Source organism: Hippocampus guttulatus, chromosome 13 (genome assembly GCF_054856545.1).
Source record: "Hippocampus guttulatus isolate MCC_2025c chromosome 13, RoL_Hgut_1.0, whole genome shotgun sequence".
NCBI lineage: Eukaryota > Metazoa > Chordata > Actinopteri > Syngnathiformes > Syngnathidae > Hippocampus > Hippocampus guttulatus.
The window spans coordinates 7498173-7513276 of NC_141273.1; the positions used below are offsets into that span (position 1 = coordinate 7498173).

Below are 15104 nucleotides of genomic sequence, written 5' to 3' on the forward strand. Positions count from 1 at the left end.
CTTTCTGCTTCTTTCTTGTTTGGTGAGGAATTATACACAGAGTAACTACACACAACAAATACACACGATTAAGCTCTGTATATGTTTATTAACTCTGGGCACATTTTGGTTAGATGCAAGTGTGAAAGACAATTACATTGCATAGTGTTCACACTCAGCAAATATGACAGCTCAATGGAATATAGAATGCATAAACCGCGTTTGGCAACGTATGGGGCGGGGGGCATTTCGAGGTACATGCAATCAGAGCCAAGTTGGGCATTTTTCTTCCTTTATGATCAAAAATCGGCAGAGGCCAGATTATTTCATTACCTGTATTTTATTGTAAGATTATCCTGTGGTATGAGATGTGTTAGACTAATTTCTGCTCATCGATATGCTTGGAAATTATATAATAGATGGTCAAAGTGTGGTCAAACCGAGTTGTACCGCGGCACGTATATCGTTCCCTGAAATGGAACGAATAATAGCCAGTGAGGAAGCTCACTATTTAAACAATTGGTTGTGTTGAGTGTTTGTAAGGTGTCGAAATAGTTTGCAACCGCCATATCATTATCAGGTAAGGGAACATTTCTTCTTTTTCATATAGGGTGCTTTTCTACTAAGTGAGTCACTGAGAACTGGAGTGGGCTAAACAATGTTAACCTCGTCTTTAAATTGAATACAGGTCTGAATCAAGGTTTAGTTTCAATTTCGATATTTGGTTGCCCTCATCGCTTTTAGTTTGCAAAACATCTGGGACAACTCTGGGACATTCTCCCAAAATTGTTCAGCAATAACAAATGTGTCTTTGTCCCTCTTTCTATGCTGACAACGTTTATGACAGAAAGAAAAAAATAAATGGTCTATCATATGTCAAAAGGTGTGAAATTACAAATTTAAAATATCTGCCTTGGCTCAATAAAGGTTGGGAACCCCTATAAACATCTACTACGCGAGTTAATTTCACATTTAAAGTGTTTTCCAAATGGGGCTCTGTGAAATTAATGTCAAAGGAAAACTCCATAATCCGAGATTTGCAGGAATCCTCAGAATTTAATTTCTTTGGTGAATGCAATGGGATTCACAGTTTACGTATGGTGGATGTTTCAGAAGCCTAAATGGGAGAACGGTCGCAAGAAAGTTAAGCAATTAATTGACTTCAGCGCAAACAGAAGAATATGCACCTAAAAGTATAGAGCAGGAACATAATGATTTTTTTTTTTAACTTGTCGTGTGGTGTCTGTCACATATTAAATATCGTTATGTGTATACCCCACTTAACAAATAAACATTTGCGTCTCAAAGCAGACAAAAAGCACAACCTGTATACATATAACCCATTTTGTAAAAATACAGACACTTATAGTTGCAGATTATTATTGATTGCTGAGGAACAATTCACAAGAATACTCATAATCAACATAATATATGTTGTGTGATAAAGAACACAGGCACACGAATAGAGCAGCTCATTGTCCATGTCACAGCTAAAGAACTCCCTCTGCTGAGTAAACGTGGCTAGTACAACTCTTGTCGTAATATCCAATGGCAGTGATTGACTTCAAATAAAAGTGCAATATATACAGTATGTATTTATGAGAAGTTAAAATCAAATTAAAATGTTAGTCCATTCTATCTAGTTCAGTATAAAAATCATCCAATACTTCACAGCTGTCATCTTCTGTTTTGAGTCAAGATGCCTAAAGCTGAAACAACTTCATAACTACATGCTACACCGAGTGAACATAAATGAGCACAAAAACATATCTTTCCTTCAAGTGGAATATCAGCATTATGTCAAAGATTTATACTTTCTTGTACAGTAGTCATTAGCTTAACTCGGTTAACTATCTTATCTTAGTTTAGCTCCATCCATCCATCCATTTTCCGAACCGCTTGATCCTCACTAGGGTCGCGGGGGGTGCTGGAGCCTATCCCAGCCGTCTCCGGGCAGTAGGCGGGGGACACCCTGAATCAGTTGCCAGCCAATCGCAGGGCACACAGAGACGAACAACCATCCACGCCCACACTCACACCTAGGGACAATTTAGAGCGTCCAATCAACCTGCCATGCATGTTTTTTGGAATGTGGGAGGAAACCGGAGTACCCGGAGAAAACCCACGCAGGACCGGGGAGAACATGCAAACTCCACACAGGGAGGCCGGTGCTGGAATCGAACCCGGTACCTCTGCACTGTGAAGCCGACGTGCTAACCACTGGACTACCGGGCCGCCCTAGTTTAGCTCCTGAACTCCCAAAAGGAGCTCATCGGGTTTTGTCCAGCAATTTGAGCAGACTTGTGTTTTAATTTAAAAAAAAAAATATATATATATATATATATACACACACACACACACACACACACACACACACACACAAACTCAAATGTGTGAGAAAAAAAACCTCACCGAAATGAAAATGTGTATGTAAAATAATTGATATTAATACTGGTAAATTAATGATCATTTTAAGTTTTTATTATTCAGAATGAATTTAATTATACTTACCGGTAATCAACTAATTAGTGAATACAAATGATTATTTACAACAGATTATTTATTGAGATCAAAGAACACAAAATGAAGAAAAACATGTTTACTACCAATTTTCGGCAAAAACTGTGGTGGCATCCTGACTTAGGCGTATGACTGCAATTGATTAATTGATTGAAGTTGTTTTTTTTCTTCTCTGTATTTAAAAACAGAATGTTATTTCAAATTGACAGTGCAGGAAATGTGCAAACAAACTGATTATGATTTAGTTATTGGTTTGGTCCATAACATGTCAGGAAATAGAAGAAAAAAAAGATATTATTTTACAAAGTAAATGTTTGCAAATGTCATATTTTGATTAAACACAAAGATAATCAAAAAGAGACGACAGAAATATGAGAATATTTACTGTTGAGAGGGTAAAATTCCAACAATTTTCGGGTAAACAATGTCTCAAAACGATTGCTCGATTGTCAAAAACAATTGTCGATTAACCAATTGCTGCACCTCTACTTATGAGTCTACTCCGAAATGTTTCATTCACAAATAAATTTGAGGTACGAGCAAGCTTCGAGTGAATTGAACTCATAGGTCAAGGTACCATAAAAGTTGGCCGTATGTGGCCCGTGGGCCAAGCCCACGTGAGTTAAAATTTAAAAGCCAGCAAGAAAAGCGCTACATGGTGTACAAACAGCTACATCATCATCATTAAGTCGTCGCCTGGACAACATTGCCAAAAATGAGGCACGCTTTCGTTCTTCTTTCAAAACTCTGGTATTTTTCACATTATTCCTTCAGAACGTCCCAAAAACTCTTCTGTGAAACCTGAATTTTTGTTGTTGTTGTTGATTCAAAATTCCAACAAAGCAAAATGCTCCGAGGTTCTTATATTGGATACTCCAACATCCAAACCGCTGGCCACAATTGTAAGTGCCAAAGCTTCCCGGAGACAAAAATTAAATCAAATCAAAAAAAAAAGTTGAAAATATTTCAGCATTTTGGAGACAATGTGACCAGAATAAACACAATAAGGTTATAATATACTGATATTGTCCTATGTTGCTTTTGCTCCGTTCTCTTTTCTCTTTGTCTGACCCCTTTCAAACATTCAAATGAATGTCCAGTAAACATCCATCTTGCTCCAAACAACAGGGGGAGTACTTGGATATCAAAGTCCCCAGTTGCTCAGTAAAACTACTCAAATATCAAAAAGGCGTACATATCCACCGCACTGCGTAACCAAGCAGCCGAACAGGACAGGTTTAAAAAAAAAAAATAGAAAGGAAGAAATGAAAGACTCCTGCTCTCTGAATCCCAATGCAGAGGAGTCTCCTTCCAGCGTTGTAATCATCAGAACCATTACATGAGCTCATCATTTACTACCTGGCTGGCACAGTGGATATAGAAAGTCAATCAGAAATGGCTTAATGCATCTCTAAATGTATTTTTGACTCTGATTTTAAAATGTGTTTACGTTTGTTTTCAGCACATCAGGTCTTTGAGTTCATTTTTTGTTATTGTTGTTAAGTCTAATTTATAAAAAGCTTGCGCAGTACGGATTTTGCCATAGGTTGTAATTTATGGTTACGTTTCAGAAAAAAATTCTACTAGATGCTGAACCTACCCCTTAACTCCTAAGTGTTACTAAATATCTAATACAGGGTCAGGAAAAATCTGACACAGCTTAGCCTCACATGTTTTTATATGAACTGCACAATGCACCCATTCATCCATTTTGTATTCCACTTGTACTGTTCATGGATACACCTCAGAACTGTGAGGCAGATGAGTTAACCACTCGCGTACTTGTCATGGACGCATTTTTTTGTCTTCAATTTAGTGCGACCCTTTGAGACTGACATCTGAGAATTGAAATGGCCGCTGATAGAGAAAAAGGTTGTTGACCCCTAACTTAGACCAAAGCAAAAACAGTAAACAAAAAATGTGAGTTTTCTTGAATCAGTCTGAATTATTTAGAGCAAATAACGGAGGATAGGCCCTCGCTTCAAGTCAAATCTACGAACAGGCAAATATAGTAAGTGTTGGTTCACTGTAGACAGCATATACAAGTAACATTTTCACATTATTAAAAACAAAAAGTTTTGTAAGGGGTTATCATGGTCTCATTTTGTTTTTAAAGAAAACCTGCTATGTTGACTTTCAGATTGGTGTGACGCTCAGATCCTCAGACAGAGAGAAGCCGGAGTCTCGGTCTCGTGAAGGCTTCTCAGCTTTAGTGTGCCTCTTCACGTCCTCGTGCCCGTAGCTGGCGTGGCGCTTGAGCAGCAGCTTGGGCATGAAGAAAGAGGAAGTGGATGAGGAGGAGGACGTGTAGAGGCCCAGAGTCAGCCCCAGGCTCAGCCCAGAGGACATGCTGGGGGCAGAGTTGGTGTTTTTGAGAGCTTCTGGAGCTTTGGTCTGGACCACCAAGGGCATGCTCTCTGCTTCATAGCTGTGCTCGTCGTAGGCGTAATTGACGTTTCCGCAGGGGAAACTCTGCAGCTTGGCTAGGTCAATGCCCCCCTTAGAGGGGGCGCCGCTGCTTTGGCTCTTATTGTGGGACGCGCTAAGCACGGTTTGAGGCTGGCAAGAAGAGGACGCAGAAATACAGAGAGCGGCAGGTTTAATGAGGGAGCAATTGGAGTAGCCTGCTCGGTTGAACTCTGAGGAGGACTGAGCGGCTGTGTTGCAGGAAGGAGGACTTGAGATGGGCACAGACTGAGTGTGAGCCAAGGTCTTCTTGCCCTTGAAGCTTTCCAAGACCCAAGAGCCATACGTTGGGTTCCACAAATTCTTGGTTTTGTTTTTCAGCCGTTGGCTCCCCGAACGAGACTTGTTTGTGGAGCAAGGTTGGCGCAAGGGAGGCTCGGGCTGCAGCACAAGGCCACCCGTGCACGCATTGGCCGCCGGGGCCGCCTCAGCCCAGGAGGGATCCGGGAGCACCTCGCGGCATGGCAACGTCTCGTTCTGTAGAAAGCGAGGTTTGGCGGGCTGAGGGAACATAGGCGAGGGTGCCAGGCTCAAGGAGGAGGAGGAGGCCAAGGAGAGGAGAGGAGCGAAGCTGGTAGGCGTGGGGTCGGAGGGACGGATCACTGCGGCGCTATCGTCGTCGGTGGTGGGCCGATATTCCACTGGCAGAGGTGTGTTGATCACCTCCGGATCCTGATGTGACAAGTGAGATCAAACGAGAAAGATGAAAGGACCGTTTTTCATTTGGTACATCTCATAGAAATGCTCCATACCAACTGGCCACAACATACTGACCGCTTAAACCATCAAACTCCATCTGGTCCGCCACATCATTTTCTGTGGCCCACGAAAGCAAACAAAGTGCATCTACTTGATGTTTCTTGCAAAAAAACTAAACAAATCCTACTTCATCATAAAGTGGAAGATAGTTTGTGAACTTTTTAAAATCAAATCATTGTTAACAATTTGTAATCATAACCAAATGCAGTTGCAAAGGCCCTCTGAGGGGAAACCATTACTACGATGTGGCCCGTGACGCAAATGACACTCCTGGTTTACACAGTCTAATAGGAGCTTTATTGTCCCCTACTGAAATGTTTCAGATAAGCCCAAAAAAATGGACTATCTACTGGAACCAGAATCCCAGGAAATTTTAACATTAGTAAAATGGAGCACTTTATTGTGTGAATATCATAAAAAATATATACAGTATTTCAGTTGGCATATTGAATAGGTGAAATCCATACTGTTATACACAGAAACATTTGCTCTCAGATCACCAATTCCTACCTATATAAAAAATGTGTTATGTAAAATGTAATATTCACCATTTGAAGTAATGAAAGAGTATTATGTGCAAATTATTGAATTAGTACATAAATGAAACTCAAGAAAATTCCAAGATGAAACACAGCCATAAGTCCAAAATGTAGCAGCTATTGACAACCAAACTGAAAACAAAGAGAAGCCCTGAGGGTGGTGAAAATATTAAAAGAACCAATTACACTATCAAATCCAGTCTTAGAGATTAATCAAACACTCCTTCTTTGTAAAGATAATCATGCACACATTTGTTTGACCCGGTCAGGGAAATTATAATTTAATGTAACAGTTTGCTTATTATTGTAATTTGCGGTGTTGTACAACTGCACTAAACCACACAGACTGTTGCCTAATATTTCAACTCACATGTAATCTATTAAACACAGCCTTCAGTAGCATACGGTTCTTCTCCACCACACAATGCCAATAAATTGTACAATGGGCATTAACTCATTCACTCCCAAAGACGTTTTTAAACGTCTTTTCAGACTTGGTCCAGAATTGGTTGGTACTGAATGAGTTAATAGAATGCTTCACACAACTCTTGAATTGGATCTGATCAGCATGGGCAGGTGTACCGAATGAAGTGATAAAAAGTGTACCTGAGTGCAGTAGTTGATTCTCTCAAGTATAGTGGAGAAGTTGGGCCGATGTTCAGGACAATGCTGCCAGCACTGGGTCATGATCCGATAACTAAACACAGACACGACTATGAATTGTTTGGCTTGACTGGGATTTAAAAGTTCTCGACTTAGCCAATTTACTGTGCTGTGAGCACTCACACAGGGCCGGGGCAACCCTCTGGGGGGTCCATCCGACCTCCACTGGTAACAAATTCCAGCACCTCCTGGTTTGTTTTACATGGGTATGGCATGTAGCCTAGAGAGAGAATCTCCCACAGCAGTACTCCAAACGACCTGCGGGGGGGGACAACATTCTACAATTGAGCACGTATACAACGTGCTGTACATGAACAGAAACATCTGACAATTAAAATAATAAATTAATTACAGTTAACACATATAACAACAACACAAATAATGAAAATAGCAGGGGCCCAAAATTGAACCCTGTGGAACACCATACGACCTGCCCTAAGACAGCTGGGATAGGCTCCAGCACGCCACGCGACCTTTGTGAGGATAAGCGGGTCAGAAAATGGATGGATGGATATACATGTATGTTCTGGAAAATTTACTTTTTAATTGTTTGTTTATATATAGTTGGGTTTCTGGAGTGCAAAATGAAACAACCAAGTAAGTCTTTTGTTATCTGACTACAGTATTTCTGTCACAGGTAGAGTGCAAGCTCTTCTGCACTCTACCTGATGATAACCACCCCAAACTGAGTTTCTCCTCCTGCGACATGGTCAACTCAGCAGGGTGAAGATGTATAGCCACTTTGAAGCAGTGGTTCAACTACACAATGTCAAACACCTCAGTAATCATCTTAAAGTCAAAAGTAAGCAGAAAGTGCTTCCTCCATGTGTAATAATGCTTTGATAGTCTTTAGTTATTCCAGTCCACAGGTGTAAAACTGATTTTGTGTTAAGTGTACTATAATTCATAAGACTTGGAATATATTGACCAAAGCTTGTGGCATAATTTTCATAAACTCCATGAAGACCTGGAAAAAAAACGCAACAGATTTTCTCTAAGAAGGTTTCCCTTCGATGAAATGACTTGCTAAATAAAAGTCTATGTCGCTGATGGTTATTCAAGCTCAAGATGGAGTGAATGTGGAATCATAGCGTCATACTGCGCTCATTTATTGTGACAATCATGTGAGGGCTGAGTCGCATAGCAAAAAAATAAATAAAAATACCCCCAGCAGCTCTGCATTTGTTCCTTTGTTCATTCACGCATGAGTATTGATACCATTAACAATCCGCATTTTCTAAAAGCAGTCGAATGTGATCCAAAACAGGAGTAGTTTTAAAAAAAAAAAATGTTGTTGCCCCTATCCAACATGTTTTCGATGTCTCCCTCCTCCAACACACCCGATTCAAATGATCAAAATCGTTATCATGCTTCTGCAGAGTTGATAGTTTGAATCTGGAGTGTTGAAGAGAGGAGGCATCTAAAAGATGCTGGACAGGAGCCTTTGAGGACCAGAGTTGGATACCCCTGATTTAGCCTCTGCTTTATGTCTGGCTTGTTCAATTGCATTCACATCCTGACAGTTACGTCCATGTGGTTGCTGTTCTTCATCGTGTTTATTTTTCCCCCTCTTCAGCCACACTTGCCCCGTTCCTAAATAGGCTTTGGTCATTATGATGTCATTTACTGGAAGATGTCAGACATTTGCTTTCACGAAGAGGAGGATTTTACTTTATGAAGCAACATCTGGTTTATGTTCATTACTATGTTTTCCCATCGGAATTCACCCCTTTTTCTTTATTTTTTTGTGGGTGTATAAAATGAGTTTATTGGATGTTTTTGATTGAACGCCAAACCTCAAAGTTGACGTTAAAGTGAACATACGGCACTCATGAATATGACACCTGCCTCAGAGGGACGCATTGACAAATGGCGATGGCTGAACATTAATGAGGTCTAAAGCAAGGACATTGTCATAAATACTCTGACTCAGGCTTTTCAAACATTGGTGAGAAAGCTAAACTCCAACCACCATATTAAAAACACCTCTCATTGTGATGGAGAGCACTTCTATACCAATGCAAATCTTTCAAAAGTAAAAATATTGTCATTATTAAATCCAACTACAATGTAGTCCGCCATTTTCCCTTTATATAGTATCTCACATGTTTGTGCAGGGGTACCTAATGTTGTGTCCAGTAAGTATATAGTACAGTATATTATGAGGGTGGGTTTTCACCATGTATCAGTCTTGCAGGTGAAGATTCCCTCCATGAAAGCCTCAGGGGGCATCCACTTGACTGGGAGCATGGCACGGCCACCTTTCCTGTAGTAGCTGGCTCTAAACAACAAAAATAAAAAAATCATGAATGGCAAGTCAATAGAAATTAATTAAAAAGGACCGAGAAAAAAAAATCATAAAGTCAACCGGTTTTGCTTTATTTATTTATTATGATTCTAATCCTTCAGGGGAAATTGACAAGGCAAAGTTGATATAGTATGTCAGAGTGACTTTTGTATTTCATTACAAATCTAGAAGCCCAGTAAGATCGATCATGTGACATGATAATTTTCCATGTTTCATGACTTTTAGTCTGCTATGTTTACAAAACTTAGTGTGAATTTGGTGTGTTTCCACAGGTGACAAATCAAAGGACATTTCCTCTCATGTGGTTTCAAATCACTCAAGTTGAGGGGGAAAATGCAAAAAAGAAGTCCGTAGCCACACATGTATTGGCGTGAATATCAATTTCCCCACACAACCAACTCAACACTCTGAGATGAGCGCACTTTCTTTCAAGGCCCACCATACACAGTCATGGAAAAAAATGTTGAGACCAAGTTTCTTAATTTTCTTGTTCATTTTAAATGGCTGGTACAAGTAACGGTACGGTACATTTGTTCTGACAAATATAATCATAATGAAAATAGCTCATAAGAGTTAAATGTAAGTGCTGATATCCAGCCATTTCCAGGGATTTCTTCACAGTGACCAAAATCACTCAAATTTTTTACATGAGGGGTCACTGATGTACTGCCTCCAAGGATCACATGAGTAGCTCTAAAAAAAGCTCACCAGTGAAGTGATCATTTGACAATGTTAATTTTTGCAGACGTTTGCAGAAACAAAGTCTTGCATATTGTTCTTTACCAGGTCTCCACCATGTTAATTGTGATAATTAGCTTGACCAGTATCTTCACGAAGATAAAATATTCTGAAGTAGCTCTCACTTTCAAAAATGTTGGTGACCCCTTTGATACATCAATATCTGTGGCACTGTATTGGCAGTGATTTGTAGCAGTATTTGTGCCAGTTAGTCACATTGTACGCTTTTACTTGTACGAGGCATTAAAGTAACCATGGTTTAATCATTTTTTCCATTTCCCCCAAATTCTCACACGTCTGTTTAAATGATTTTTTTTTCTGGTAAGATTACAACGTTATTGACAGTGAGATGGGATATTGCATTAGCACATGAGCGTACAAACCTGTAAATGTCCCTGGCCATGCCAAAGTCTCCGATCTTGGCCACCCTTTCCGGTCCAGGGCACGTAAGAAGGCAATTTCTAGCTGCAATATCTCTATATGAACATATTAATGAAAACACACTCAGTAATATTGCAAACAACTTTCAGTGCAAGTCTGGTACGAGGCATGGAACAAATCTGTACGGGGGCGGCCCAGACTAAGCTTTGGTATTTTCGCAGATCAACTCAAGCTGATGCTGATGTGTGTATTTCTGCCTGACTATGTGCATGCCTCTTCGGTGCTGAATTTCAAGGGAATGATTGCAGCTGCTGTCATTGGCCAGGAAGTAAGTCGGCTGTGTTCACTCCCACAACAGCGCTTCGCCACTTTCTTATCTGTGCCTGTCTATGAAAACACCAAAAGAAAGAAAACTCCACCCATGCGGACAGTTAGACTGCACTTGAAATAGGCCGTTTGGAAATTTGACAGCAACAAAATCACCCTAACGGGTCAAACTTGACCTGAACAGCATGCAAATGTAAATAATTGTTGCGTGGCTTCAAGGTGGTTGTCTACTTTGTCAGTACCGGTACCTGTGTATGAAGTGATTCTCTTCCAAGTAGCGGCAACCACATGCAATGTCCCTGGCCATCTGCAGCAGCTCGTGCATGCTGAGAGAAGGAGCTTGGCCCTGAAAGCCACAAGGCTCTTGTCAAAAATTGTGCAATGCATCTAAAATGAGGCGTGGGTGAGATGACATACGCGTTGAGGCCTGTTCTGCCTCAGGAAGCTCTTCATGTCTCCTCCGGTCATGAGTTCCAGCAGAATGAAACGTGGCAAGATGTTGAGACTGACACCAATGCAGTGTACAATATTCTTGTGGTTGAACTTGCTGAGGGCAAACAGAGTCACACAGATTCATTATTTCTTCAAACAGTGGTTGAAGGCAGAAGTAGCGCTTCAGAGGTTTGAATCTCTGCTAAGTCCGTCCGATGTGGAGTTTATCTCCTGCTGCAATGAAGACGGTAATCTGTCCATAACGGTGAATATGACCATCCAAGATGGTCTGCTTCAAGAAGGTAACCCAAGGTGAAAGGCAACGATATAAATGTTATGCCAAGGCGGCGTTTCACCACAATTTTGAAACCGTTCTTTTAAAAATCCATTTTTAGATTATGTTGCTTTCAAACCCAGTCCGAGAAAAGCCGCTCAATTCAGAAAAGTAAAACGCCGTCTTTCTTCCGTGTCTCGCCTCTGAGGAAAACCAAGAAACTAATGAATAAAACAAGACAAAAGTTCATGGCCATTTTGAGAATAACCACAAAAGCCGCAACCAGATGAAAGAAGAATAAGAAACAAAACAGAACCAAGCTGAATCATTTATAGGCTAGTCAGGTTTTCCGTTGGATCTCTGTGATCCGCAGAGCGGATGATTTCAGCACTGCGAGACAAGAAGCAGCACCTTTCGACCGACTGAGAGGTGAGAGGAAGGCTTCTCTCACAAGGGGTCATTCACATGTCCGTCCACTTCCCCACTCCACTGTGTGCTTAAACGTTTATTCACGCAAAGCCATAATATCTGTCTGTCTGTCTAGTGAAAATGTCCACAATTTCTTTTCAGTGTATATCTGCTTTAGATTGAGGTTCCATACCTCCAGAGGCACCACATTCACTCCATTGGGGATAAATTGTACTTGTCAGAGTAGTTTTGATGCAACATACAGTATTTTTTTTACATTTACGTGAGTATATATATATATATATATATATATATGTGTGTGTGTGTGTGTGTGTGTGTGTGTGTGCAGAATAAATGGCACTTTTACTCCATTACATTGAACTAACTGCATTCTCTACTTTTACTTTAAGCTATTAATGTATTACTTGTGCGATAGATTTGCGGTGAGTAATTCTAGGTAAGTAGTAGTGTTTCTAATTTCACCCCAGTCTGCTTTTTACACCAGTATCTGCATTTTTACTTCAGTAGAGAGTTGGAGCACATTTGCCAACTGTGCTGACAGCAATGACGTCTTGACTGTTAAATATTTCATATTCAAACCCGTCAGCCTTTCTGTGTAGCGTTGTGTACGTTCCCCTCAGACACAAACGCATGCACTTTCACTCCAACAGCATTCACATGCATTGCCCCCCCCCACTTCACGTTGATGAAAAAATACCGTCGCTGAACCATTTTTCAGACAGACTGCACAATTCATAAATTGAATCACATACTTTATATCACAGAGGGATTTCAAAAAAATGACTTCGAAAAATACGAGACAGAATTGCCCGATGAAGGAAAATGAGCTCTGTCTGCCAAAAAGTCTTTGAGAATAGGCTGCGTGACTACCTGGAGTGAATGTCCAACACGTGCATGTATATTATCAAAGCTCCCACGAGGCAGCTGGAGCACTGACAGGAGGAGTATTAAGACCCAATCTTTATGTCGTTTGGTAGATGGCAGCAAAGCTGAGCGCAGCAGCAGACGAGTAAGTCATTATCCTGAAGACGTTGCGCAGAAGATAATAAGTCACGCTCACATTAGCAAAGCTCCCACTATGCACAGAAATGCGATTAGGGGCGAGCGCCTGCGAACATGAAATAGCCCTAGAGGGATCCCTGTTCATGTTGACGTTGGACTATAGCCGGAATGATGGACGTGTATGAAGAATAAAAACACGACGTGTCGCTGTAAAATAAATGATGAGGCCAAATAAGGACAGAGGCTGTGATGTAAAGAAGAAAAGCATGTGCTTAGAAATGTGTGACAGAAGCTTGGAGAGGGGACAAATTGCTTGATCTGGAGAGAGAAAAAGAGCTGGATCCATCTTAGATGTTTTCGTGATACAGTGAACAGGCACGTATTCACGATAACATTCACGCCTAACCTGAATTTGGAGTCGGAATGTGCCGTAAACTAGTGCAGCCGTAAAGTCATAGTATGGTAAATATCTGGAAGATAAACACTTGCAGGTCATAGATATAAAAGAGGTAAGTAGGGCAATAACTGGGCTTGACTTCTTGTGCCACATATTACGGTGCGGCTTCGTGAACTGGTTCGCAGTCAATTTCTAACCACTGTCGTAAAATAAGGATCCCTGGACATTATTTATAAATCTCAGTCATCAGTCCACAGCGGTGATCGCATAACAGGACAGTGTACCATCAGATGGCATGGTTATTTTTTAATAAGTTTGATATTTAATAGAGCAGTAGTATTCATTTTTGTAGATATCTAAAACCAATGCATTTCAAAGCTTTAATCAGACATTGCCATTTTATTACCTTTGGCTTACACTATTTTATTGCAGCAAAAATTTGTCATGCAAAACGTCAGGATTGCCTTGGCATACTTAAAGACAGAACTCTTTCCATATGTCAATAGTTGCTAATGGCTCCCTCACAATTTACATATGAAAGGTTAATGATCAGGGGAGTCATTAAAGTAAACAGCAAATTTACCTGTGTGTCACAAAATTATGCACATGAAATACTTAAAACACTCACACCTATTCTTACACAACAAGCTGCTAGAAGACTATCACTGTGTACTAATTCACAGCGTGGTGGGGCCCACACAAAAGATGCATTTTCGACCGGATGACATCACTTCCGGCGCTATTCGACCGCACGTGGTGTCCAAATTCTTGTTAAGCCAGGAGCCTTTGCAGGCGTGGAAGGAACCAGCGTGCGAATTCTGTTCCTCGAATTTGGAAAACACGTGCGGTCGAGTTGGGCCGAAAGTCACGTCATGCGGCCGAAAAAAAAGAAGCCGAAAATGTAGCCTTGGGAGGATACAGCCTGTGAATTTGGACACAGCCTGTATCCATGTACAAATGCTGCTAGGCATGCTGGGAATGTCTTCTTGTCAATTGTAAATGTTGTTGACACACAGGTTGCATTACTGCTACCGTCTGGAAATATGGAGTGTCGACACACTGAAATATTTATGTAAACCTAATGGAAAGTAATTTCATAAATTTGAACTACGGTAAATGAATCTTGGTTAATCCACAGCCTTCCATATGTATACTCTCTTCATACATTTTAATTGATTCACCTTCATTAGTATTGAAATGTGCTGATTTATGTTGATTTGAAGGAAATCTAAATAAATACAGTACATCTGAAAAAAATCTGATATTAAAATGAAATTAAATTGATGAAAATTCTTAACAATGCCATGATTCATTTTTCGGAGTGCACTTTGTATGATTATGCTGACGCAGGATGTGTACCTCATAATCAGTGCCTCCATAAGGAAATCCATTTCATCCTGTTCTGAGCAGATTTCTGGAAGAGTCTGCAGAGGAGGAAAAATAAACTCCATCTTCAGGTGAGTTTCATGAAATGAAATGCATCACTTCAATGTGTCTCCTCCGCACGTGTGACCTTTGCATGAGCAGGAACACCCTTGCAGAGTGGATTATGTGTAATGAATATCACTCCCGCTGATGAGCTGTCATCTAGTGTTTAGGTGCACATTGTGAATGGTTGCTGACCTTTATGGCCACCTGCATGGGGCCATTATCTGCATTCATTCCGAGGACCTGACCCTCATACACCTCACCGAAGGCGCCGTGGCCAAGAGCTCTGCAAGCACAAAGCACAAAAAATAAGCACAAAGTGGACATTCATAGATGTTAGGAGGGATTGTAAAATGTGGTATTTACCGTATTTTCCGCACTTTAAGGCTCACCTAAAAGAATTTCATTTTCTCAAAAGCCGACAGTGCACTTTATAATCCGATGCGGCTTATCTATGGATTA

General features: G+C 40.6%; 1 protein-coding gene across 2 annotated transcripts in view; it reads right to left on the reverse strand.

The window, feature by feature from the left end:
* Positions 1–63: 63 nt before the first annotated feature.
* The window catches only part of ltk (leukocyte receptor tyrosine kinase), a 59409-nt gene continuing 44368 nt past the window's right edge, over positions 64–15104 (reverse strand). For both annotated transcript variants that reach the window (XM_086127372.1, XM_086127371.1), the window contains exons 21-29: positions 14838–14928; positions 14574–14638; positions 11098–11227; positions 10929–11026; positions 10356–10448; positions 9106–9207; positions 7050–7184; positions 6870–6960; positions 64–5637 (exon numbers count right to left, since the gene is read on the reverse strand). In XM_086127372.1, coding sequence (XP_085983498.1) covers positions 4636–5637; positions 6870–6960; positions 7050–7184; positions 9106–9207; positions 10356–10448; positions 10929–11026; positions 11098–11227; positions 14574–14638; positions 14838–14928 — 1807 coding nt within the window. In that variant the 3' untranslated portion in view covers positions 64–4635. The remainder of the gene's footprint in view (positions 5638–6869; positions 6961–7049; positions 7185–9105; positions 9208–10355; positions 10449–10928; positions 11027–11097; positions 11228–14573; positions 14639–14837; positions 14929–15104) is intronic.